This window comes from Plecotus auritus (genome assembly GCF_963455305.1).
Source record: "Plecotus auritus genome assembly, chromosome: 6".
Classification (NCBI taxonomy): domain Eukaryota; kingdom Metazoa; phylum Chordata; class Mammalia; order Chiroptera; family Vespertilionidae; genus Plecotus; species Plecotus auritus.
The window spans coordinates 21,638,255-21,666,174 of record NC_137773.1 but is presented as its reverse complement, the minus strand read 5'-3'; the positions used below and the strand labels follow the sequence as shown (position 1 = coordinate 21,666,174).

General features: G+C 38.4%; 1 protein-coding gene across 2 annotated transcripts in view; it reads right to left on the bottom strand.

Annotated features, from left to right (window-relative positions):
• Window positions 1-4,588: 4,588 nt before the first annotated feature.
• The window catches only part of DCTN4 (dynactin subunit 4), a 33,843-nt gene continuing 10,511 nt past the window's right edge, over window positions 4,589-27,920 (bottom strand). Inside the window, exons 4-14 of one of the 2 annotated variants that reach the window (XM_080671679.1) lie at window positions 25,298-25,341; window positions 22,799-22,906; window positions 21,386-21,406; window positions 20,553-20,626; window positions 20,201-20,313; window positions 19,793-19,902; window positions 17,412-17,485; window positions 13,683-13,737; window positions 12,336-12,443; window positions 10,461-10,558; window positions 4,589-7,191 (exon numbers count right to left, since the gene is read on the bottom strand). In XM_080671679.1, the coding sequence (XP_080527805.1) occupies window positions 6,978-7,191; window positions 10,461-10,558; window positions 12,336-12,443; window positions 13,683-13,737; window positions 17,412-17,485; window positions 19,793-19,902; window positions 20,201-20,313; window positions 20,553-20,626; window positions 21,386-21,406; window positions 22,799-22,906; window positions 25,298-25,341 (1,019 nt within the window). In that variant the 3' untranslated portion in view covers window positions 4,589-6,977. The remainder of the gene's footprint in view (window positions 7,192-10,460; window positions 10,559-12,335; window positions 12,444-13,682; window positions 13,738-17,411; window positions 17,486-19,792; window positions 19,903-20,200; window positions 20,314-20,552; window positions 20,627-21,385; window positions 21,407-22,798; window positions 22,907-25,297; window positions 25,342-27,920) is intronic. The other variant, XM_080671680.1, reaches the window with a different exon arrangement.

Genomic DNA, 27,920 nt, shown 5'->3' with positions numbered 1-27,920 from the left:
CCTAGTTCCACCTCAGGAATTCCCTTGTGCCCAAATCAATCTACTTCCCACATACACTGTCAGTGGCAATCACTGGTCTGTGTTCTGTCTGTATAGTTTTGCCTTTTCCAAAAATGTTATAAATGGAATCCCATATAGCCTTTTTGGGTCTAACTTCTATTTCTTAGGATATTGTATTTGAGATTCATCAATATTGTTAGACATATCAATAATTTGTTCCTTTTTATTTCTGAGAATTCCATTGTATGGGTATACCAGGTGGGTTAAAAAATTCCATTTGCCAGTTGATGGATATTTGAATTGTTCCAGATTTCCATGACTATAAATAAAGCCATTAAAAACATTCATATACAGGTTCTTATAAGTACCTAGTAGTGAGATTATTTGATCATATGGTAAATATCTATTTTCCTGTATGAGAAAGCACTTGGATTTATCTGAGCTTCTTGATCTGTGGTTTGTCTTTCATCATATTTTGAAAATTCTTAGATGTCATTTGTTCAAATATTCTCCTGCCGTTTCTTCTCCATCTGAAACGTCAATTATACATTTTAGACCATTTGAGATTGTCCCATAGATCTGGAATATTTTGTTGTTTCACCCTTTGGGGGTGGGGATCAGTTTGGATAATTTCTATTGACCTGTCTCCAAGTTTCCTGATTATTCTTCAGCTATAACAAGTCTACTGATGAGCCCATAGAAGATATTCTTCATGTCTGATCCTATATTTTTTATTTCAATTTGTCTTACAGTTTCTACTTCTTTGTTGAAATCTGTTCACACTTATTATCCATATTTTCAACTGATTCTTCAACATGTTAATGAGAGTTTAAGTCTTCATTTGATAGTTCCAACATCTGTATATGGTTTTGACTGTCGATGAAAAACGGCTTGGTTTTTCTATGAGTATCTCATTTATTTTCTTGATTGCCAGTCAGTGCTTATCTGGGTAAAGGTAAGTAATGCTTGGAAATGGACTAGAGACTGGATAAAGAGTAGTAATGCTTGGAAATGGACAAGCCTCTTCTTCTGTCAGGCCAATTGTGTGGGTTTGGTCAATTTAGTCAGGAATTGAGCTGGGTTTGGGTTTTGTTGTTGCTACGGTTGCCTTCAGTGTACCACAGCTTTCCTATCCTCCAGCATTATTTTGTGCTTTAGGTTAGAATTGAAGAACTTTTCTTAAGTGTTGATATTTCATCCTTAGCTTTCAGCTGTCCTGCATACCTGCACCATGTGGTTAAGTCTGTGCATTTGCTCACCCCCAGTAGCTGATGTTTGTTACTAGCTGCTTCCTAGGTGGTTAGTGGTGGAGGGGGTCAGGGGTTCTTTGTTCTAATTCAGCCTCAGTCTTAAATAGGTCCCTTGTGGCCAGGTCTTGGGAACAGGTCTTTTTTTAGTATTTCTGCCCCTCCTCTCTGTGGCAACCAAACCCTGACTTGTATTTGCAGCTGGCCCTTCCTGTAGTGAGTGGTAGGAGATCTTTAATGGAATTGGTATAGAATCCTGGGGCTGTCAGGACTGTCCCTCTCAAAGTTGAGTTTTTTCTTACCTTGTTCCAGCAGCAATGGAGACAGGATTTGTTTCACCCCGTGACTTAGGCCTTTATGCTCCTTATGGGGGAAGGGTATAAGGGGGGAGGCAAGCTTTCATGTCTTTTCTAAAGTGGCAGCAGGTCCCTCCTGCATGCCTCCAAACCAAGGGAGGCTCTGAGAGCTCCAGCACCAGCCCCTGTCCCCGCGGGTCTTTCTTGTGAACACCCGGTGAAGGTCTTGGGAAGAGTTTGTGAATGCATGCAAGCTTCCTTAGCGTCTGAAGCTTTCTGGGGTTTTAAAATGCATGTTAGCCCAGAGTTGGCCTTTAACAATTCTTTAATTTTTTTTGTTGATTTCCTCTTACCTGCTCATATGCATTCAACACTTCTTCCTCCCATGTTCTGCTCCAGGTGAGCCACTCTACTACGTCTGATCTCTTTGGAGGATCTGTCCCTCCTTGAAATTCAGGGTATTTGACTGCTCTGCCACAACTCCAATAAAATGTATGATTTTGCCATCTATCGACCTTTTGTTTTCGAGGTGTCTGCATTATAGGCAGGAGGAACTCCTGAGTTCCACTTTTATTTTATTTACGTTTAAAAATATATTTTTATTGATTTCAGAGAGGAAGGGAGAGGGAGAGATAGAAACATCAATGATGAGAGGGAATCATTGATTGGCCACTTCCTGCACACCACACACAGGGGATTAAGCCCACAACACAGGCATGTGCCCTGACTGGGAATTGAACCGGTTCATAGTTTGACGCTCAACCACTGAGTCATGCCAACCGGGCTGGTATCATGTTTAGATTTAGTCTTAAAAACAAGTACAGGGAAAATGAAACATTTTTTAGTAAGTAGCTACTGTTTCTGCCAAAGGCTCTGAGCCAGAGGCCTGTTTAAAAACATGTGTTAGATGTGCCAAACTAAGAGTGATTCTTTTTCCTTGATTTTTAAAAAAGTATGTTTTTATTGATTTTAGAGAGAAAGGAAGAGGGAGAAAGAAACATGGATGAGAAACATTGATTGGCCACCTCCTGCATGCCCCCTCCTAGGGATTGAACTGCAACCCAAACAGGTGCTCTGACTGGGAATTGAACCAGTGACCCCTTGGTGCATGGGATGATGCTCAATCCACTGAGCCACACCAGCTGGACTTTCCTTGATTTAACCAGAAGAATGGGGGCTGAGGGGACATGAGAGGAAACAACTTTCTCACTGTTTGATTCCATATTATTTAATGTTACATTTCACTTAACACTTAGTCATTATCTTATGTGTCTCACATTTAAAGCGAAATGTATTTCACTACAGATGCCCTTGACCATAAGAAAATGAGGATAAGTACAGGAGTGCCCTCTTATCTGTGTGGGATACCTTCCAAGACCCCCAGCGGATGCCTGAGACCATTACAGTACTATATATACTATGATTTTTCCTATACATACATTCCTCTTCACATCAAGGAAGCACTTTATGGTGTCTCCTTGGCATATCCCAATTGCCAGCATCTTAGGGGCCATTATGAAATAAAATAAGGGTGACTTGAACACAAGTACTGCAAAACCAGTAGTGGATCTGATAACCAAGACAGCTAAGTGACTAATGGGTGTGTACAGCACGGATAGTTAGACAAAGGGATTATTCATGCCCCAGGTGGGAAACAGCATGAGGTTTTATCATGCTATTCAGAATGGCATGCAATTTAAAATTTATGAATTGTTTCTATCTGGAATTTTCCATTTAATATTTTTTGGACCATGGTTGACTGCAGGTAACTGAAATTCTGAAGAAGGGAAAACTACTATATTACAATTGAGCAATTGACTTAGCTCTGAGTTTTGTGTGTGTGTGTGTTTTTTTTAAGCAGAAATATTTTTAAATATATTTTTATTGATTTCAGAGAGGAAGGGAGAAGGAGAGATAGAAACATCAATGATGAGAATCATTGATCGGCTGCCTCCTGCACGCTCCACACTGGGGATTCAGCCCACAACCTGGGCATGTGCCCTCACCAGAAATCAAACCGTGACCTCCTGGTTCATAGTTCGATGCTCAACCACCTACCCATGCTGGCCTGGCTAGCTCTGAGTTTTTGAGTTTGCTCCAGGGTGCCCTTTGAATGGAATACATGAGAAACAGATGACGAAGAGGCCTGGATTTGGCCCTGAAGGAGTTTGCAATCCAGCAAAGGAGTTACACACATACAAAACCCCATCATACAAGGAAGAGGTACTACAGATTAAGATCACACCTAGATGGAAGTAAGGGAGAGATGGGAGGAGGAAAGTAATTTTGGAGGTGCAATGAGAGGGAAGAGTATTCATAGAGAAAACACCAGAACAAGAAAGCTCAAGGCAAGTAAGATATTTGGCTTATGACAAAGAGACATATGTAGATGAAAAAAAGATAAAAGATCAACAGCTATATAAATGATGATATTATTACTCAACAAATAGTGGGTGCCTACTATTTGTCAGGCATTGTTCTAGGCTTCACAGATAATTTAAAAAAAAAAAATCCCTGCACTGTGGAGGGTATATTCTAGTATGAGTACTCAGAAAATAAAGAGTACACAGTTAATGGGCTGGTGCTTAATGCTATGGGGGTGGGGCCACAGAGGGGGATAGGAAATGTATTTAGCAGGGAGGGCAGTTTACATCATTCAATATGGCAGTGAGGGGAAAAGCCTCACAAGGAAATACAGGGGAGGGCAAAACAGATGAAGGGGGTTGAGTGGCTACTGGTTGCAGTTGGGCCATTTTGTATACTTGAAAGGATATCTTTGGGAGCAATGACCAAGGATAGAACCTGGTAGAAACCAGCAACCTAACATTTATATAATGGTTCTGAATGTGTTTATAAGGAGCTCAAGTAACATCTACCCATACTACGTCACACTGAACCAACTTGATCTGAGGTTTCGGCTTAGTTCACGTAAATAAATGGACAAAGGAAGCATGCCCTACTGACTCTCATACTAACTCTCTGGACTCCACCCATCTTCTGACTGATCCATGCTGTTCCAGTCTTCATGAAACCAAACCAAAGACATCCAAGCTTTGTCTGCTTTATTTCACTACATTACGTTAAGCAATAAGGCAAAACAGGAACCTGCCATTCATAAAGATCAAGGAGTGCCCCTCATTCCCAAGAGACCAAAAAGGATGTTTCTTCACAAATATGCATGACATTTAGCTCATTACGCCTACAAACATTTTGAACAAAAGAAAACGTTGGTGGGCTAATCAAATCACAAATCCAAATTAATTTTGCCTTACGTTTCCAAAAGTAGTCTCTAGTGCTAATGACATCTAATTCGCCTGCAGTGGTGCACACTGACTGTGCATTAAAAATCTAATCTAATACACAAAAGCAACAAGAATTCTGAATTCACCAGCTGCAGGTGGCGAACCATTTCTACTCATTCACAGAATACGAGCTTGCACTGAAAACTATTTTGAGGAAACAAATCAATGGTTCTGTCATTCTCTAAGTTCATTTGGCTTATGAAGAAAAAAAAATTCTATGATCAAAAGTGTTTTTGTGTTTCTGTGTCACGGGGGGTGATGAGACCCATTACTTCAACCTTATTACTTTTGGGAATAAATACCAGCTATATGCCATAAATGTACAACATACAACTGTGTGTAGTCTATGCAAATGTGTAAACTAAGAAAGCTATTGTCTACTTTGATTCTCTTTCTCTGCTGGCAAATGGGAGCAGTGGCTTCACAGTAGGCTCCAGCAGGTAGTGAAATAAAAATTAATTTGACACTCTGTGGGGGATCACAACAAATTAAACTATTTCTATAGTTTGCACATTTGCTATTATACAACACCTGCCCCAACTTTTAAGAGGCTAAACCTTAATTATTATTGTCATAATATTAGGAATAAGTATTTGTTCTTACACTGTAGCATATACCAGTATATTACTCTGTGGAATATTGTTTCATAAAATTGGCTTGATCTTAAGAGTACCACTTAGTGTCTTTCAAAGGCTTCCTAAATATAATTATCTTCCAGGGAGCTGGCAAGATACTTGGTCTTGTCTATATCGTAGATTTCTATATATCTTAACCTTTTCTTCTAAACTAAAGGCTTGAACTTAAAAACAAAACAAAGATAAACAGAAAATTTCTCTTTTTACCAAAAGTCTGCTGGCCATCTGCTAACAATGCGTTTACAGAAAATGTGGTACAGCTCATGGTCTATCGTCTCAAGTTTCATTGTAGAAAACATCACAGAAATTCAGGTTAACAACCCAACTCCAGGATACAGAATGGAAACAGAATGTGTGCTGTTAGGCAAGTGTTCTGGGCTGCTTGCTGAGCTATTTTACAATCAAAATGGTCTTATTTGACACACCATATGATAAAAGTCAAACTCAGGAAGGGGAAAGGTTCTTTCTTAATATCCAGTTTGGGATTCAAGAGATTATAACTGTTAATCTCCCCTTGAAATCAATGGAAAGAACATTAGTTCAGATCATGCTTACAATCTAACCTTTAATATGTTTTGTGCATTCCAGAAGTGAACTTGTCCACCGAGTTTTCTTTGGACTCTTTCCAGGTCCCATATATTCAGAACAATCTATTGAGTTAAAGAGGCAGAGCAGAGAAGGGGTAGGGAGTTAAGACATATAAAGACTGCCTCCCTGTGGAAGCATTAACCTCTGGGTATTGTAGCAAAATTTAAAGTGAATGGAATTTGCCAACCCTTTGATATAACATGTAAGTGCCTTCTCAAATTCTTAACAAAAAAAAAAAAAAGTTCCATATTCTACTGGGAAAATTTTTTTTAAGAGCAACCAATAAATAAGTACCCTATATTCACTAAGAGAGCAAATGAGAGTGCCTTAAAAATTTCCAATCATCACAGAACTAAAGACAATGTGACAATTCCATTTTTCTGTCACATGGAAATCTATGGCACAATGGTAGCCATGATGGCAAGTGAAGAAGTATGTTTAGACTGCTAGGTTATATCTAATGGAATTCAGAAAGCAGTTGGTACATTGAGACCAACGCCAGATCGTGGCCAACAGGCCTACCTTTCAGTTATCATTTTCAGTTCATCTGTGAGATTACGATCCTGTGTGAGGTCAGACCAGAAGATAGTATGTCAGAGTTTCTCAAGTGGTAAATCTAATGCCACTCCGAGGAACAGCATCCCTTTTCCTCAGATGGAGCTATGCTGTTGTATTCAACGTGCGGGGTTCAGTGAGGGAGACACAGACTTTCTGGTGTTAACAGAAGTGAGAGGAACAGCAGTTGCCCTGTGTTCCTAATGCCTTGCCTATGCCCCACCCTCCTAGGACAGGATTCAGTAGTGTGTGGGTACATTGTTATAAACAAGGGCTAATGAAGCAGCGGCTTCCATGTTTTCACGTGGATTTGTGGTGACACTGTTCTTTGGGCTCTGCCCACCAGTGAAACCTTTAAGGAAGAAGTGGGCCCAAGCTGAGTTCCACATGCTGAGTGAGCCAGATGACTTCTGTGCCCTGGTCACTTTCCTCGATGGGGCGGATGGGCGCTGCCAGGTTTTTAAAATCATGCTTCATCTTAAAGCACACCGTCACTTCGCCCTCCTCACGTTGTGGGGTCACTTTGATGAAAATGCCCACTTTGTTGGCCTTTCTGAAGGCTATAATGCTATGGAAGGAAATAAGCACAGCGTTAGGCAGGTCACAAGTCAGCCAAGCCACTAAGACTTACAGTCATTTTATGGCCCAACAGGAAATCTGATGACAAGATAGAACCACCAGCAATGTTATCAGCAATGAAGAGTTTCTTCAGCAAAATGTTGATCTTCTTATTTTTTAAGTGTTACAAAAGTAAAATATAATCAAATTCAAATGGTAAAAAGTAAAAGCCTTTGCCCTTATTATTTCCTTCTGCATGAAGGAAAAACTGCAAACACTTTGGTTTTTAACCTACCAGATATTTTTCTGTATTTATAGTTTTCTGCTTTTTTAACCAACACAAAAGGGACACATTATTCTACAACTTGTGTTTTTTTTCACTCTGTTTATCAGAAACACTTTTCCATATTGGTACATAAAGATCTTCTCCATTCTCCTTAGTAGTTTCCTAGTATCCTATTCTATATTACCATGATTGTCATACACTGAGGTTGTTGTCAATGTTCCTATTATAAACAAGGGTGCTTCGAAAACCCCTTTTTTACCTTCATCTTTGTGCATATCCTATCTAATAAAGTGGTAATATGCAAATTGACCATCACTCCAACACACAAGATGGCCGCCCCCATGTGGTCAAAGATGGCTGCCCCCATGTAGACACAAGATGGCCGGCAGGGGAGGGCAGTTGTGGGCGATCAGGCCAGCAGGGGAGGGCAGTTGTGGGGGGACAAGGCCAGCAGGGGAGGGCAGTTAGGGGTGACCAGGTCTGCAGGGGAGAGCAGTTGGGGGGGGGGACCAGGCCTGCAGGGGTGGACAGTTAGAGGGGACCAGGCTGGCAGAGGAGGGCAGTTAGGGGTGACCAGGCTGGCAGGGGGGGGCAGTTAGGCATCAATCAGGCTGGCAGGGGAGTGGTTAGGGGGTGATCAGGCTGGCAGGCAGAAGTGGTTAGGGGCAATCAGGAAGGCAGGCAGGCGAGCAGTTGGGAGCCAGCAATCCTGGAATGTGAGAGGGATGTCCAAGATTGGAGAGGGTGCAGGCTGGGCTGAGGGACACACACACCCCTGTTCAAGAAATTCATGCACCGGGCCTCTAGTGTAATAATATTTCTATAGAATAAACAGTGATCATAACTCAGAGTTAAAAAAATTTCTAGAACACCATAAATCAGTGTTTTTGTAAATAACTTCTATAAATTAGGAATTTTTAGAATAGAAAAAATTCTCTCTAGTTTATGTTTCCATTTCAGTTTTCTCTGACATGCACTTGAAGTTTTTGGTTTAATAACTTAGCTTCAGCCCTAGCTGGTTTGGCTCAGTGGATAGAACGTTGGCCTACGGACTGAAGCGTCCTAGGTTCGATTCCGGTTTAGGGCACATGCCCAGGTCCTGGCTCAATCCCCAGTAGGGGGCATGCAGGAGGCAGCCAATCAATGATTCTCTCTCATCATTGATGTTTCTATCTCTCTCTCCCTTTCACTTCCTCTCTGAAATCAATAAAAATATATTTTTAAAAAATAACTTCAAAAAGTAATAAACAGAATTTGAGCTACTGCCCAAATGATACTCAGTCACCCTCAGAAAAGTTATTGGAATTAAACATTTACATATTTAAAGAGTACTGCCTAACTTTAATTTCCAGATATCTAAAAGTCCTATAAAGAATAGTAATGTGAAATGTAATTAATTCAATTTTGTCAATCTGTCATGTAATTACTCTGACTGGAATTTAATATCTCAGATGATCTATAATTTGCACTGGCTTAACAAATTTATGTACCTAATGAATGTAACTTAAGGACCCACATAAAGCAAAAGATTAAACTTTTGATTTGTATCAGATTCATTTTTTTAAATTCAGTTAAAAATAGAAAAAGGAAAAAGTCTGTCTGTCTTTCTATCCTTAATCCCCCAGGCAAGCATTGCCATCTGGGAAGCTTAAAAAAAATTCCAGATGTCTGGTGCCCCCCTAAACCTGTTGAAAAGAATCTCTGGGGTGGAGCCCAGGATACTACAGAGCAATAAAACAAAACAAACCACCTGCCCTGGTACTTTCTCAACTTAATCCATAATCACTGTACTAATCTTACCTTTGCTCTCCCTTTATTTTTCCAACCCATCCTATGTTCTCTCTTCTTTCCAATATCTTGCTGAGGGAGCTTTTGATTATTCTGTTACAAAACCTTAAACGTTCCCTGTGCCAGTCTATTAAGCTACTGCTTCTCAGCTCCAGGCCCACCTTCTACATCTTGGTTTGTGACCCAGGACTCTACTAATCACATTTCTGCTTTGTAAGCGGCTTCCTGTCAGGTTCCCGTTAGGGGGACTCTAAAGGGAGACTAGAGCCTGCAGGAAGGAGGGGCTTGCTCCTCCCTGGGAACTTGCTGTTTGTGTGTGGTTCCCATGGGCTTCACTCCAGCAACGCTCCTTCACCCAGAAAGTGGCAAGAGCCAGCTACAGTTTTCCAACTCTTGCATAACCAGCTGTATCGTGCAGGCCTCTGCTGCCACCGAGATGCCAGCTCCTGTAAAGCGTGTCCCCTCTCACCACCCCACAGGTCTGAATTTCTGCTCCACAGGGGTCCTCCTTCAAGTTTCTACATTTTAACAATTTTAACCATTTCCCTTTGTTCCCTCAGCCCTGGGGTGGTAGCTCTTTCATAAAATTGCCATCTCTGGGATACTTCAGAGTTTTTTTTAACCTTTGAAGTTACCCAGTTAACAATTCTTTATATTAAGTCCTCTCTGTTCAAATAACTGACGTGATTTGTCTTCAGACTGGATGCTGATGGTGCATTCCCCATTCAGGAAAAGGTTTGGTCTTCCACTTTTCAGTTATTAGGTCTGAGAGTAAAATCTATTAATTACTCTAAAAGAGTGAGGGTAGGGGTGGACAAATCCAGTGATAAATCTATAGGGATAGTAGTGTATTCTGTTAGCAACCTGTATTCTGTCCACAACCATTATACATCATGCACTTGAAATGTTTTTAACATGGGAAAATGTATTTATGTGAAAAAAACAAAGATTAAAACAACATGCTTACAGAATGATACCAATGATGAAAGAACAAACACCAAAATGTTAATGATGCTTATCTCTGGTGGTTAGATTTTATTTTCTTCTTCATGGTTTATACGTATTTTCAAAATTTCTATAGTAATTATTTTTATAAGAAGGAAAACATGCTTTTTAAAATGCAGATAAAATATGTAGGATCTATAAGTGGGCCTCCTGTATCAGCCAATGTGGGGGGTGGGGGGTGTCAGAGAACGATCACTCACTCGGGATCATCCTGAAAGTCCTGGGGCTCTGCCAACTCGTCGTACTCAGCGGCTGCGTCCTTGCCGGCCAGCACCAGTTCTTTGGGCGGCACCACCACCTGGAAAACAAGAGAGGCCTTCCTTAGAAGGAATCTGTGTCGTAGGACATTCATTCAACAGAATACAGCAAAGTATTACAGTGATGCAGACATTTAGAAATAATTAGCAAGACTCAAGAAACATAGTATGACAGCACTTACATGAAGTTTAAAATCACTGTTTAAAAAACAGATATTTCTAGTAAAAATATAAGGACAGAAAAATTTAAGGGAATGATAAAGTCAAGGGAGTGTTTACTTCATTGTGGCTGCATTGGGAAATTCAAGTGGGAAGGGCGTAGAGGTTTTAATTGTGTCTTTAATATTCTATTTCTTAAGGGGATGGAAGTACATGGATTTTTGCTACATTAGTCTTCAAACTTTGTGGTATATCTGAAACAGTTCATCCTTATAAAGGAGAAACACTGGTTGAAACATAGTATTTTCTGAAACGGGGATGTTGGGTATGTTTATGGTCATGGAAAACAAGCATTCTTCAGACTTACCCTTCTGTTGTAACTAGGCTTCAACTTTGCTATGTCAGAGGTTAACAGATAACGTCAACTACATTTCTAATTATGGATACAAATATGGCTGAGGGGTATAAAGACAAAGAAATACAGCAAATTCACCAGCTGGTTATATGCATAGGCAGTTATTTCTGTTTCTACTATTACTGGAACAGCTTAGTGTTATTTAACAAAAATAAAAAGAAACAAGGAGAGAGGTGTGTCATCTCTCTTTGGAAGTAATGCTAACAAGTGAAATAATAAGTCCTTCACTTAAGAACTAAAAGGAAGAAAGTTCTCATACATAAAGCACAGGAAGAAAAAAAGGGATGGGATAAAGACATTCTCTACTAAGAAGTATTATTTGAATAACAGCTAATTACAGACAGTGGTATCCTTTCTATCAATCTCTATTAATAAATATCACGCTGAATTATGAGTCAGTAATAGATGGTCTATAGAGAAAGGTCTTGATCTAAAATATCAAGTACTAGATGAATCACCAAATAGCAAAATGGAGAAAGGCCACATTTCATTTATTCACCTAACACTAAGAGTCAAAATCACCTATTTTAATATTTAGTTAGTGCTATGCATCCTCTATATAAGCAGAACGCATCTAGAGGAGGCATACCAGCTTTTAAAGGAGATGCTACTTCCTATGAGTCTTGCAGAATAAGCATTCATTACACTGAAAGAGTGGTGTGGGCATGTATGCCAGGGGAGTGGGGACAGGAGAGGCATTCTAGATAAAACGAACAGCATATGCAATTCTCCAGTGTGAAAGTTCACAAGCCATGGGATCTGCCTGGATCTCAACCATAAATATGTATGATTTGGAGAATGCTAGATTTGGGGATCTGGTGGAAAATCATCTGAAGAACAGAGAGAGGTGAGGACATTAAGGAGCTCTTCTGCTATGTCAAAGAATTTGAATTTCATTTCAGAGTCAGATGAATAGCAAGTAATCAGCATGTCATGATCAAAATCAGATTTTAGAAAGATCACCCTGGTGACAAGACAGAAGGTAGACTGGAATGGAGGCGGGGTGGACTGAAAACAGTGAGGTCAGTTAGGAAATTACTACAGTCCAGGGAAGAAAAGATGAATCTTTCAAACAGGGCAGTGGCAGTGTGTCTGCAGAGAAAGTAAAACCTTCGGAGGTAGAATCAAAAGAACTGATGACTACTTGGATAGAGAAATGAGAGACAGTACAGAGTCCTTTAAGTCACGTCAAATGAGGTCACTCCAGGAAAAATCAGGGTCAGAACAAGGCAAAATGCTCCCACCTTAGCAGTGCTGTTGATATTATCAGGGTCCCCTTCATCGCACTCTAGCAGTGTCACATGGGTGAGGTTCTCCACTGGATTCGTAAGAGTCAGCAGAACTTGGCTCTCCTGTGAAATAGGAAAAGCATCTCAGACATGTTCCACTATTGCCACCTAGGTCCACTTTCTTAGCTGCTATACCAAATATTTCACAAAATCATCAACACTCTTCCCCAATCAGTTCTGAGAAATAACACCCACCCATACCTCTCCATCACTGCATTCTCCAAGTGCTCACTCATTCCTACTCTATTATTTATATGTTAGGCCATATACTCTCTAGAGTCGCTATTTCACTGAGGAAATGGGACAGATCCCATAGAAAGGGCAAGTTACTAGATCCAGAAATTCTAAGAAATGTATATAATCTAAGTGATTATTTAAAGTTTACAATTTTTGTTACACCCAGTCCTCCACTTAAGGACTAAAAGGAAGGAAGCCCTCATAAATAAAATATGGGAGCCACAGGCTCATCAGAGATAATAACAGAAAAAAATGGCACATCAAGACTGTAAGATGTTTAAGATTTTTTGAACCATAGTTTGTCCTTGTGTACTCTCTTGAGATTAGCAAAAAAAGTTTAAAATGAACAGGGACTTTATAAATGTCTTCATGGGCACCATGAAAGGAAAGAACTAAAGAGGCTGCTGCAGCCCTAGCTAGTTTGGCTCAGTGGATAGAGCGTCGGCCTGTGGACTGAAAGGTCCCAGGTTCTATTCCAGTCAAGGGCACGTGCTGGGGTTGCAGGCTCAATCCCCAGTAGGGGGCGTGCAGGAGGCAGCCAATCAATGATTGTCTCATCATTGATGTTTCTATGTCTCTCTCCCTCCCTCTTCCTCTCTAAAATCGATAAAAATATATTAGAAAAAAAGTAAAGAGGCTGCTGCAGAATGTTCTACAATTCATAATGGGATGTAGGGGGAGGAAAGGGCATAAAGACCTCAAAGCAGAGAGGCGCTGTGGTAAAGAAGAAATCTAGACGCTTCCTGTTATCTGCTGCATATGCACACATGAGATGATGGAAAAGAGCTAAAGATGCCTGTGGGGTCCAACGTCTTTCTTTCCCCACCCGTTTCCATCTCTCTGTATGTGCACACTGCTCCTTCTGCATACATTCATAGATGCTATTGTTAAGAATCCCAGCTAAAGAACTTTAAAATCTCAATCCCTTTATTATTCCAAACTTTCTTCTCTTTTATCCCTTGCTCACTGTGTCCATACCAAATATACACAGCCACCCACCCATACATGCACACATTTTCAACCAAGGAATTCTTTCTTTTCCTGTTAATAAAGCAAAGTACTAACCTTCATGTAGCGAAGATTGGGAATCGACATGATTCTCACTTCTGGGATGTAATTGCTGTGAATGAATAAAAATACATTAATAGTCACTGGAGTCTTCATAAACTTATTTTTTAGATAGTGCAGCAAAGATATGATTTCTTCATGTTAATTAGAACATGTCAAATGAAAAGAATTTTAGAGAATCATATCTTCACTATAGTAAGAACCTAAGACATTAGACCAAATTGGTAATGAGTTCTTTCTAAAATCTTATGTACGTTTCTACTTTGGAGCCAATAGTTGTGTGGGTATCATGGAAGATATATATTTTTGAGATTTTATTAGTTCATTTCTATAAATCTAAAAGCTAATTATAGGATCCAAGAATGATTGAATACCATATTGCAGGAGTATAAAAACACTAGCACACACTTTTATATAGTACTTACTATGTGCCAGACAATGTTTTAAGTACTTTTCAAATATGAACTCCTGTACCCTTCACTGCAACTGCATGAGCTAGGCATTATTATTACCCCCATTATAAAGACGAAACAGCTAGGCTTGGGAAAAGAACTTATTTGCTGATAAGTGGCCAGGATTCAAACCCAGGCAGTCCAGCTCCAGGGTCCTTGCTCTTACCCACTATCTTATGCTGCCTTTCAAAATAAGACCACAAAATTGTACCATATGTGTTTATTCTGGATTCAAACTGTCCAGGTTCAAATCCCAGTTCAATATTTACATACCAAAGTATTTCTTTGTAAAGACCAGGGCAAGATATTTACCTCTTTTGCTTTGTTTTCTCAATTTTAAAATGAGAAGGACAATAGTATCTATGTCTTGAGGTTATTGTGAAGAATACATTAAATAATGTATGTAAAAGTGCCTGGAACAAAGTACTCATAAATGTTAGCAATTGTGCATATTCTATACGATAAAAGGCTAATATGCAAATTGAACAAACGGTGGAATCACCGGTCGCTATGACATACACTGACCACTAGGGGGCAGACGCTCAACGCAGGAGCTGCCCCCTGGTGGTCAGTGCACTCCCACAGGGGGAGCACCACTCAGCCAGAAGCCAGGCTCACGGCTGGTGAGCGCAGCGGTGGTGGCAAGAACCTCTCTCACCTCTGTCTGCGGGGAACGGGCCTAAGCCAGCAGGCAGACATCCCCCGAGGGGTCCCGGACTGCGAGAGGCCGCAGGCTGGGCTGAGGGATTCCCCACCCCCGCCCCAGTGCCCTAATGTCGTGCACTGGGACTCTAGTATTAACGTTAAGACAAAATCTATTGCAGACACTAAAAGAGTGTGTTCGGGGGTGGGGGGTGGGTGGGTTACAGGGAAGTGAACCTTAAAATAGAGGTAATTAGGTATTTTAACTTCAGACTAGATATTTTCCATGCTGGTCATCAGGTCTCTCTGAGTAACTTAATACAAATTCAAGGGCCCCATTATCAAGGATTGGGATTTAGCAGGTGTGACGTGTGGTGTGGCCAGAGTACATGTATTAAGATTCCCAGGCAAATACTGCCATGATGTCAGAAAAAAAGCATTTTTGCTCAAAGCAAGCTTAAGAAATTAATGCTAGGTACATCCTGCCATTCAGGATTTCTGTAATGTGTGTAATTCTTAATTAAGAAAGATGTGCGTACAAGACTTCACATATACCATTTTTATAGTTTTCTTCTTTGCTAACCAGTCATGTATTAAATAACAGTTAGGAAAATAGAACATATTTTATGGTGATTGACATTTATAAAGCATTTGCAAACATAATAGATCAAATGATTCTTCTCACAACCCTTAGAGCAGTGGTTCTCAACCTTTCTAATGCCGCGACCCTTTAATAGAGTTCCTCATGTTGTGGTGACCCCCAACCATAAAATTATTTTCGTTGCTACTTCATAACTGTAATTTTGCTACTGTTATGAATCGTAATGTAAATATCTGTTTCCGATGGTCTTAGGCGACCCTGCTAGCAGTTCTCAACCTGTGGGTCGTGACCCACAGGTTGAGAACTGCTGCTGTAGAGCCTAAGACCATCGGAAAACACAGATATTTACATTACGATTCATTAACAGTAGCAAAATTACAGTTATGAAGTAGCAACGAAAATAATTTTATGGTTGGTGGTCACCACAACATGAGGAACTGTATTAAAGGGTCGCGGCATTAGAAAGGTTGAGAACCACTGCCTTAGAGGGAGGCAGGATTGGTATTCCCATTTCAGAGACAAAGGAAGTAAGTTTAGACAAACAGTAAGTAACAGAACCCATACGAAGCCCTTTTAGTGCCTTCCTCCTAACTCACCAGATCAGCACTTCTCAACCTTTTGACTGGCACTGACTTTTTAATTGCTGCATAATATTCTACAGCACTAGTGTATGTCAACTTAATCAACTATTTCTTTGATAGTGGTTAATCAGCTTGACATTGAAATTATTTCAAGCTTTTGTCATTAAAATGTTACAATATACATCCTTATAAATGTATCTTTAGATATTGGTACTTTTGTTTCTACAGAATAGATTCCTGAGATGGTACTGCTGGGTTAAAAAGTCTATGTAATTTCGTCTTGATATTTTAGACCATTCTCCAAAAAAGACAAGCAAATCACCAGCCTGCCATCAATGTAAGAAAATATTCACCCAAATTCTCAGAAGCACCAGATGCTTTTTATTTTTTTAAAGATTTTCTAACAAGTCTCAGCATCTTTCCATTTGGTATTTATTGGCCACTGGAATTCCTCTTTTGTGAGCTGCCTGTTCAAATCCTTTTCAATTTGTGAGGAATTCTGCAGTCCATGGTATTAAACTTATTTGTCAAGAATGGCAAATACTCTTTTCTTTTTTTAATTTTTAAAACATATATTTTATTGATTTTACAGAGAGGAATAAACATTTGTAGAGAAACATTGATGAGAGCAAAACATTGATCAGCTGCCTCCTGTGCGCCCCCTACTGGGGATTGAGCCCACCACAACCAAGATACATGCCCTTGACCAGAATTGAACCTGGGACCCTTCAGTCTGCTGGCCTTCGCTCTATCCAGAGCCAAACCGGTTAGGGTGGCAAATACTCTTTTCTGTTCTACTGTCTCAGGACTTTGTTGTTCTCGATTTTGTTTTTACAATTCATGTTATTGTTTTTTGCTAAGGTCAAAGCTGTCTATTTTTTCCTTAGTGGCTTCTGATTTTCCTGCATTACTTAGGACCGACTCTCTCACCCTAAAGTCAAGACAATATTTTTTTCATTTATCAAAATATTCTTGTTTGACAAGTGATTTTCATACACAAAAATTCCCTCCTACTAACAAGTCCCAGTGAATTAACACTAACTTAAATCACTTATCACATTCAGTGAAGCATTATTGGAACACAGTTAAATAAAATGAACATTGTTACAGGGTACTCTTCAATCTACTATACTTTATTATTATTTTTTACTTTAATTTTTAAAAGATCATTTCCAAACTTTGGTACTTTGTAATTTGTAATGAATTACGTGTGACTCTCTACCCGACAATCCACCTACCACAATGCCCCAGACCACACTATCACTGTGTCACTAACACAAACACACCCTGGATTCTGTCTATAGATTTGCCTTAAACTCCATAGTGTATATTTCAAAACATAAACAGGAACAGAACAAGATTATTTTGATGTAGTTTTTCTTTTTTAAGGAAAAAAAAAATCCACACACCCAAAAACAGTAACCAAAAATACCCATCCCAAAATACTCACACAGCAACCAGCTGGATTTTAAATTTGATAGATGTTGGATTAAATTCTGGCTTGCTCAAATTATGTTCACATTTCTAAAAAAGTAAAAAATATATTTATCAGAGGAAAACAAGAACACATTCTGCTGATCCAGAGAGCTACTAAGTTTAGAAGGATAGCATTTACTAGAGTTTTGTTTTACTAGTATTTGCTGCAAAACCACGTTTTGAAATAGTGTGTGCTACAGATAACCAAAATATACAAAAGATGTTTTGAACTTTTGGATATAGCAACCACACTATCAAAAATTATACTTTTGCAATGCAAACTACTGAAATAATAAAACTAACATACTGAGTACTTACTATATGTGCTAAACAATGTAGATTTTGTTGATTTTTCTTCTTTCTTGTTTTCTTTTATATTATTTTTCAGTCCTTTTTATTTCCTCTCTACTAGCCTAGAAGGTACACATTCTTGGTTTAAGTAGATTTAAACATCACATCAACTTATGAGGTAGGTGTATTATTATCCCCATTTCATAGATGATGAAAATGTGGGACAGGAAGAATACATAATCTGTGCAACTTCACGGAGCCAGTAAGAATTGGAGCTGGGATTTAAATGCAAGTAGTATGATTCCAGATATCATGCTTCAAAATACAGTAACAATTATTTACTTATATCTTGAATGGATACTACATGCACCTGGTTAAAAAAATTGTTTTAATATAAAAAAGGTACACTAAAAAGATACCCATTACCTGTCCTGTCCCCTTGTGCCTCTCCCCTGAGCCAACCAGTTTCTCATATGTTTTTTCAGATAGCCTATGCATATAAAAGTATACAAATACATCAACTTTCTTTTTCACAATAACATAAAAGGACCATTCTTCTACCCTTTGATTCCCCACCGCCCCCCGACTCAATCTGTCTTGGAATTCCATACTAGCACACACAGAGGTGCCTCTGTATCCTACTGTAAAGATTCCTAATACTTCTTTAACTATACCCAAATTGATGTTTCTATGATTTTGCTTCTACAAATAATGCTGCAATAAGTATTCTTATACATCAATCATTTTCCACATGTGTAAATATTTATATAGAATACTTTCTTAAAAGTGGATCATTGGGTATGTGCATTTGTTATTTTGATAGATACTGCCAAACTGCTAACTTCTGCCAACCTGGTAATCTATGAAATGGTATCTCACTGTAGTTTCAATGTACATTTCTCTGATTACTGTGTAAGTCTGAGCATCTTTCCTATTTATTGGGTTTTGGGATTTCCTCTGCCATGACTTGTATGTTAGTATCTACTGTATTTTTATACTAAGATACCTTTTCCTTACTGATTTGCTAAAGTTCTTTACATATTCTGAATACTAATCCTTTAATTATATACCTTTCAAATTACTTTTCTCAGTCTATGGTCTCTTTTCATTTCATTATGGATTTTCTCTGAAGAGGGGGTTATCAAAATGATACCCCCCCTTCCTCTCTCTCTCAAATCAATAAATATATCCTCAGGTGAGCATAAAAATACTATTATTATACCTAAAAAATGAACAATTATTTTAATAGCATAAAAAAATACAGACAGTGTTTAAATTTCCCTAAAGGTTTCATAAATTTTCTTTCCTTCCTCATTCTTCTCCTTCCTTCTCTGGTCCTGTTCTTTTTTTTTTCTGTTGTTTAAATCAGGAATTAGATAAAGTCTACACAATGTGTTTGATATGCCTCTTAGGTCTCTTCTGACTTCATGCTGTGTTATTTGTTAACAGCAGCCACTATTCACATGTGGCTATTTAAATGAATTTAAAATGAAAGATTCAGTTCCTCAGTTGCAATGTCACATTTCAAGTGCTCAGTAGCCACATGTGACTAGTGGTAACCATGCTGGACTGTGTGATACAGAACATTTTCATCATCAAAGGGAGTTCTGTTGGATAGGACTGATATAAAAGGTTTCTTTTCTGTAGTTTTTTTTTCTTTTACAACTTATTTATTGAAGAAACTCTGTTGCTTCTTCTATAGATTCCCAGAGCCTGGATTTTTCTTCTTTCTTACTTTATTTTAAATTGATTATTTTTTGTCAGTCCTCTTTGTTTCCACTCTACTAAACTAATAGCTAAATATTCTTTCACTAATCTTTTAGGGGTTAGTACTATGAACTTAAACTTCTGATACCTCAGGTTCCACATCTGTAAAACAAGGGTAACAATAGTACCTACACTCACAGAGTTGTAAGGATTGAATTTATGTTGAAAGTATTTAAAATGTGCCTGGACACCTATACGTTCTATTTACTACCTTCCAGAGATTTTTATAGTGGTCAAACACCAATCACGTTGACTTTATTTTTGCTTTTCCCCAATACAAATGGCAACTCTACTTACCCGGCAGCGCAGGGACCGTTTGATCAGAAGATGTTTGTGACGAGGATAGAGCTGAGAAGCACAGACTGGCTGGAAGTCAGGCTGTAAGAGGCGCTGCTGAAGGGTGGTTACTAGCATGAAAGGCAGAAACCAGCCTCAGTTTAGTGACTTGCTCAATATCAGACTTATACAAAACAATTACATAAAACAACACTGCTTTTGTGAATAGTGTTCTTCAAAAAACTACCATATAGGAATGGGACATTTTAAAGTTCAAATGTTTATTTCTATTATATCTACTTTATTTTCTACGATTCATTTTACTTCTAACAACTATGCTATTAAAAATCTCAAATCACAAGGCATAAGAGTAACAAAAGTAGAATTAGTTGTAAAATATAAACCAAGTAGAATCATGTATAAAATTACCCTCTGTTAAATTGACTGGTCTTGTATAATAGTCTTCAGGTAGAGGTTCCACTTCATCTACAGCTTGAGCTGGCTCAATCTTTATCTCTTTCTGGTCCTCTCCTTCTTTAAGGCTAAAAGAGAAAAAGTAGTAATTTCTCAAGGGTCCACCTGATTATCTTCAAATTCTATGATATCAAAAATTGAAGTATTCCTTTATTATAGAATATTCTTTCTGTTTAGGTCTCTTCTAAGTATCAGAATCTTCTTCACTACTGGCAACTGTTATTTATTTATTTAAAAATCACATTCCTTCAATATTCATTTTGATACCTGCTTTTTCTCCTTAAAGGCACATAATGTCCAAACTTACGAAAGTCCAGCCAGGGTACTGATGGTTGCACCAGCTCGTGGTCGCTGAAGCCTGGTTCCAAGACCATATTTGTCCTAAACAGAGTTCAGAAATTCCTATTAGAAGTTCCACCTTTAAACATTCTATTTATCAAAAGAAAGAATTTTGGGTGGGACAGCATGAGAAGCTCAGGGAAATAAGCAAAAAACAAGCAAACAAAAACAAACTAATTTGAAAGCATCTTTTAAAGAGAGAAATTTGTAGCCCCACATCATCTTATCCTATATAATAAAAAGGCTAATATGCAAATCGACCGAACAGTGGAATGACCAGTCGCTATGACGTGCACTGACCACCAGGGGGCAGATGGTCAACACAGGAGCTGCCCCCTGGTGGTCAGTGCGCTCCCACAGGGGGAGCGCCGCTCAGCCAGAAGCTGGGCTCATGGCTGGTGAGTGCAGCAACGGTGGCAGGAGCCTCTCCCGCCTCTGCGGCAGCGCTAAGGATGTCCGACTAAAGGATGTCCCAGGGAGCGGGCCTAAGCCATCAGTCAGACATCCCCTGAGGGCTCCTGGAATGTGAGAGGGTGCAGGCCGGGCTGAGGGACCCCCTTCCCCCCAGTGCGCACAAATTTCATGCACTGGGCCTCTAGTTCTTAAAATAATAATTAAAGCACCAACATGGAGACTGAAAATACATTAACATAGTAAAACTGAACAAAATGTGATTTTTAAAAATAATCTAAATATCTAAACTATGGTTTAGACCAGAGCTATGTGGAATGTCTTCTTGGAACACCAGTGATCATCTACTAACTTCTTCAGAGCTAGCAAGAATTATAAAAGAGAACTTACCACTACATGAATAGTGTGTTGCTGTAGGCCCCAAAATAGCAGCAGGTTGCAACAGAGATAAAAAAAAAAATGCGGCATAAGATAGAAGCAAACTCATACAGCAGGCAGGTTATATGGGAAAGTTGGAAGAATGATGCATTTAATTCAAATCCCTCTCCTAAATACACTAGTGCATATGCTGTTTGTACCACTGGACTATGCAGAAAAACTCATTAAGATTTCATTAAGTCTTTGGCAAATGTAAATGCCTTGTGAGTTTTTTTTATTTTTTATTTTTATTAATTTTTTTTTTAGACAGAGAGGAAGGGAGAAGGAGAGATAGAAACATTGATGAGAGAGGAACATCATCAATCAGCTGTCTCCTGCACGGCCCCTGCTAGAGATTGAGCCTGCAACTGAGGTACGTGCCCTGGACCAGAATCGAACCTGGGACCCTTTAGTCTGCAGGCCAATGCTCTATCTATTGAGTCAAACCAGCTAGGACTGCCTTGTGAGTTTTAATGCTTTATTAAATTCTAGATATTTTTATATAGACCTTACCAATTTTTAGGGTTTCGATAGCTTAACTAATTCTCATGCAGAAGCAGTATGACAAGTTATTTAACCTATACAGATCACATTTCCTCAACTGTAAAATGAGGATATGCAATCTTTTCCACAAGATTATTATGACGATTTAATAAAATAATATGTGTAAAGTGCCTAGCACCGTGCTTAACACATCATTCATTGCCATTCAACAAATAGTATTTATTAAATGCCAACCTGCATGGCTCCAAGCAAACACAAAGAAAACAAATTGTTCTGTGACAGCAAATAAAACTTGGGGACAATAATAAAAGCTCCAAATCTTAATCTCTTCCTTCTGATGGGTAGCATGCAAGTAAGAATGACTTCCATAAATACTTCCTATCAAAAATTACACTTGCATATATTACTATCTATGTAACCACACAAATACACTGTGTAAAACTCAGTGTTTTCTTTATACTGGAGAAATATGGGAAGGTGCCCCCCAAATTACAACTAGAGCCAGAAAACCACCACTCCAAGGATGTCAAAGGTGGGCTATGTGGTAATATGAATAAAATCTACCACTTCCGAATTTCTGTAATATCCCAAAGTTGTTACAGTTCTGTGGTGCCTATAGAATTAAACACTAGCCTCTTTGGAGAATAATCAGAAGAGAAAGGGGAGTGATGGAGAAACACAAATGTCCTTAAAACTCAGAGAACTAATGATGTGGTAAGAGCATAACTGCTGGACTTAAACACCTATAATTTGAGGAAGCTTTCTGTAACCCATCCTTCAGGAATCCAGGGACAATGGCCACTTTCTGAAAGAGCCACAGTTCTCATGTCACAGAGGTCTTGATCAATGAACTGCAATCTCCTTTTTGTGCTAAGTGCTCACCGAAAAAGCCAAAGGCATATAGTTTCTACGTCGTGCCAGTTTCTTGCGATCTCGTTCAACCTTCTCTTTCTGAGCAAGCTGCTGGTAATATTCAATCAGTTTGTTCATCTGTAACAAATCAATGACTCAGTATTTTGTTTCATGAAAAAGCTAACAGGAAACATACAAAATTAATCAACTACACTAGCTAGACACATCATAAACAGAGAAAACAAATTATTAAGGTGGCAGGTTTGCCCTTTTCTTCAAAGAGAATTTATCTTCATTACATGATCTATTTCGGAATTGAAATGGAACCCTCAGGTGAACAACGGGAAGAAATGGGCAATGAAAAGGCTTGGAAATGTCATGCTCTCTCTTCACTGTTCTTTTACTTCATTACTTATTTCCTCTCACAAATGCTCCTATTTTTTCTGCATGCCCACAGGACCATCTATTTCTAAGAATGTGACATTTCATACTCTATTTTCTCTGCCACTGCATCCCACATTTTCATTTTTAAAATATATTTTAATAATAAAAACAATGTTATGTTAATTGGGAAAAATTTAAACAATGTATAAAAAAAAAATACGTGAAACTTCTCTTTTATCTCCTGTGCCCAAATCTACACTGCCCTCTATATGTTAATGATACTTCCAAGAGTATTTGAGAAAAAATGGAAATTCAACTTAGTTGGTGGGTTATGTGAAAAACAAAAGCATATTGTTTCCTTTGTCCAATTCACACTCGCGTATAGAACTAAAACTATACCTAAAATGTTCTATTAACTTAATGGGGAAAAACTGCCATTGTGATTTAATGTCTTACAATGAGAAGCACTTTCTATGTGTAATAGACACCAAAATACATGTTGTGGGCTTCAAAGCATAGGCCATATCCATTGATAAAATGGAAGATCCTGAGTATTTTTCTCCATCCTTCCTTATTTCATCCTCTCTCTAATGACCCTTTACTTACCCATTGAGTGTGAGGATTTTCAGGTTCCTGCCAACCACCACTCGTGTATAGACATACAGCTTTTATATGTATAAAATAAATACAGGTCTTTTTATTTTTCATGTAAGAAAAAAACTTGTAACATTCTTTTCCACTGAAAGTATCATAAACTTTCCATCCAGTACAAATACATCTGCCTCATTCTTTTTAAAAGCTGCATCTTATTACACAGGACAGATGTCCTATTAGGTATTTAACCATTTCCTATGATAGGACCTAACGGTCTCCCGGTACCCACACTTGTCCACTCACTTCAGTAGCAATTACGTTTTAGAAACACTAACCTGATCCTGGCAAGTCTTAGCTTAAAACCTTCAAAGGCTTTTTAGACTCCTTACCTCGGTCTACATGGTCTGACAGCAAGTACTTCTCTCCAGTCGCTCAATGCTAAGCTCCACTCATCACACCTTGTCTACAACCTGCTTTGCTTCTTCCACTTATAAAACTCCTTGCATATGCTGTTCCCCTGCCTTCAATTCTTTCCCTTCTGTGCCTGCTGTCCTCAAATCTTAGAAACGTCCTCAGATATAGACCTAACTAGTTGAAATTCCCCCTAATAAATGTCCACATGGCACAATTTCACTTCTTCATATTACTTAGTTTTTCCTGTACCTGAGGATTATTTGATTGATTTTGTTTTCCCATTAGACTTAAGCTCTATGAGGGTAAAAACCATGTATCCTTATTGTTCAGGACAGTCCCTGGCACATAGTAAGTGCTCGATAAATGTATGATGAATGAATATATATTTTTGTGCTTAAGTGTAAATACTTTCATAGGTCAGAGTCCAGAAAGTAGATACTGCTGAGAGCTCAAGAACTTTGTACTAATTTCAACTTAAAACAGTATATGTAAAAAGGTCCAATTCCCCACACCATCATCCAGGATATTTTCAGTATTTCTAATTTCTGCTAATGTCATAAGTGAATAATTATAACTTGTATTTAAACTGCAGTTTGTACATACTTCATTTCAATAGCATTTCATTATCTTTTTCACATTCTAGTTCCAGGGGCAAAAAAAATCAGCTCTAATGTATACTATAGAGATCAGTTCTGTATGAACTGTTAAAGGATGCTCCAGTCATGATTCTATAAGCAACCACTATTGAGTCAAAGGGCATCTTTTAAATTTGTGGTGTTTCCAGGAACTGAGATGTCTATATGTTAATGATACTTCCAAGAGTATTTGAGAAAAAATGGAAATTCAACTTAGTTGGTGGGTTATGTGAAAAACAAAAGCATATTGTTTCCTTTGTCCAATTCACACTCGCGTATAGAACTAAAACTATACCTAAAATGTTCTATTAACTTAATGGGGAAAAACTGCCATTGTGATTTAATGTCTTACAATGAGAAGCACTTTCTATGTGTAATAGACACCAAAATACATGTTGTGGGCTTCAAAGCATAGGCCATATCCATTGATAAAATGGAAGATCCTGAGTATTTTTCTCCATCCTTCCTTATTTCATCCTCTCTCTAATGACCCTTTACTTACCCGTTGAGTGTGAGGATTTTCAGGTTCCTGCCAACCACCACTAGCTGCAAAATAAAGGAAGATTAAACAAGAATTTTATAATTTTATTTTCACAAAAATAGGTCATTCTGCAGGCCACAAAATAAAACTTAAAAAACATAAAATCACAGAACTTCCAAGAACGAGTCCTAGAAATGATATAAACCAGAATGCTCAGAATAAAATTTTTTCTTTAAATATAATAATGGTGATAATGACCAACACCACAGCTAACATATGTATAGCCAGGCACATTTTATTCTCATAATAATGTTGTGAAGTGGGGACTCTTATTATTAGCCTTATTTTACAAATGAGGAAATTGAGGCTCAGGAAGTTATATAACTTGCCCAAAGTCACAAAGATAGTAAGTGGTAAAGCGAGGATTCAAAGCCTGACTCCAGAGACCCTGCTCTTATCTGCAACACTGCAATTTCTGTTTTATGGCCCTGGTTTGGAAAATAAGTTCTTAATATAAGAAACAAACTGTACAAATCATAATGGAAAAGATTATTCCAGAAAGCTAAAAGTAAAACCATAATGAATACTTTCAACAAATGGTGCTGCAACAACTGGATACCCATCTACAAAAAAATGAACCTTTATCTTACCTCACAACACATACGCAACTTACTCTGAAATGGACAATAGACTTACATGTAAGAGCTAAAACTATAATCTTTCTAGAAGAAAACATCAGTGAAAATCTTAGTGACGTTGGGTTAGCCTAAGTTTCTTCACTAGGATACAAAAGGCACAAACTATAAAATAAATTGATAAATTGGACCTCATCAAAATTAGAAATTTGTGTTTTTCAAAAGATACTGGTAAGAAAATAAAAAGGCAAGCCACAGACTGAGAGAAAATATTTGCAAAACATATACTGAACAAAGAACTTGTACCCAGAATACACAACTGTTACAACTCAATAAAAAGACAAAAACTCAATTAAAAAATAGGCAAAAGATTTGTACAATCATTTCACCAAAGAAAATATATGGATGGCAAAAAAGCACATTAAGACAATGCAAAGTAAAACCACAATGAGGTATCACTACACACTCACTGGAATGGCTAAAATGAAAAAGACTGACAATATGAAAGTTGTTGAGGAACTGGAATTCTCCTTACATTGCTGGTGAGGATCCACATGGTATAGCCACTCTGGAAAATAGTTTGGCAGTTTCTAGTCATTAAATGTACACTCACCCTACAATCCAGCAATTCCACTCCTAAGTATTTACGTAAGAAATATAAAAACATATCCATACCAAGACTTGTAGGCAAATGTTCATAGCAGCTTTATTTATAAGACAAAAACTAGAAAAAATCCAAATGTCCATCAACTAGAAATTTAATAAACAAACTGGTATAACCATACAACAGATACACTACTCATCAATAAAAAGCAAAAAATATGGGTGAACCTCAAAAGCATTATGCTAAATGAAAGAAGACACAAACAAAAGACTATGTACTACAAGACTCCAATTATATAAACCTCCGGAATAGGCAAAATCACAGTGAAAGGAAGCCTATCAGTGGGGCAGGAGCCAGGAGGTCAGGGCAAGAAACTGACAGCAAAGGGGCATGGGGAAACTTTTTTGGGTGATGGAATTTCTGTTACATGATTGTGGTGTGGCTATATGAGTATACACATTTGTCAAAAATCATAGAAGTCTACACTTAAAATTGGTGAGCTTCATTATACGTAAGTTATATGTTAATAAAGCTAATAAAAAAAGTGAAAAAATGAACTACAATGAGATGCCATTTTACAACCATCCTTTCGGAAAAACAATACTAAGAAATGCCAAGGGCCCTGGACGGTGTAGCTCAGCGTTAGAGCGTCAGCCTGTATACCAAAGGGTCGTGGGTTAAATTCCCGGTCAAGGGCCCATACCTGGGTGATACCTGGCCCCAGTCAGAGCATGTGCAGGAGGCAACCAATCGATGTATCTCTCTCACATGGATGTTTCTGTTTCCCTCTTTCCCGCTATCTCTCTCTCTCTTTCCCCCACTCTCTCTCTTTCTTCCTCCCTCCCCTCCACTCTCTCTAAAAAATCAATGGTATCCTCAGATGAGGATTAAAAAAAACAACACAAATAAGAACTGTCAAGGATCTAGAACACGGGCTAGTTTACTTTTATATATTACTAGGGGGAGGAAAAACTGGTAAACAATTTTAGAGAGCTAAAGATGTACATAACTTAAAACCAGCAGTTTTACTTTTAGTTATGCAGAGAAATTCTTACTCTTATTACTTAAGAAATACATACAGGAATTTTTCTAACAGTACTGTGTCGAAAGGAAAAAATTGACAACAACCTAAATGTCCATTAGGAGGAAACTGAGTAAGTAAACTGTGGTAAGTCATGCATGAAATCAACTACTATTATAAATATAACATCGATAGAGAGAAGTTGTAGCAGGATACATATGGATTTCCATTTGTTCCACACTGATAAACATGATTCGCTAGTGGTCACATACATATGTGGAGAAGTATAAAGACAGGCCCGGACACAGACACACACTGACTTCAGGATCGTGATGACTACCTCTCTCTAAGAGGCAGGGGAAGGGGGATGAGGGGGAGGCAACA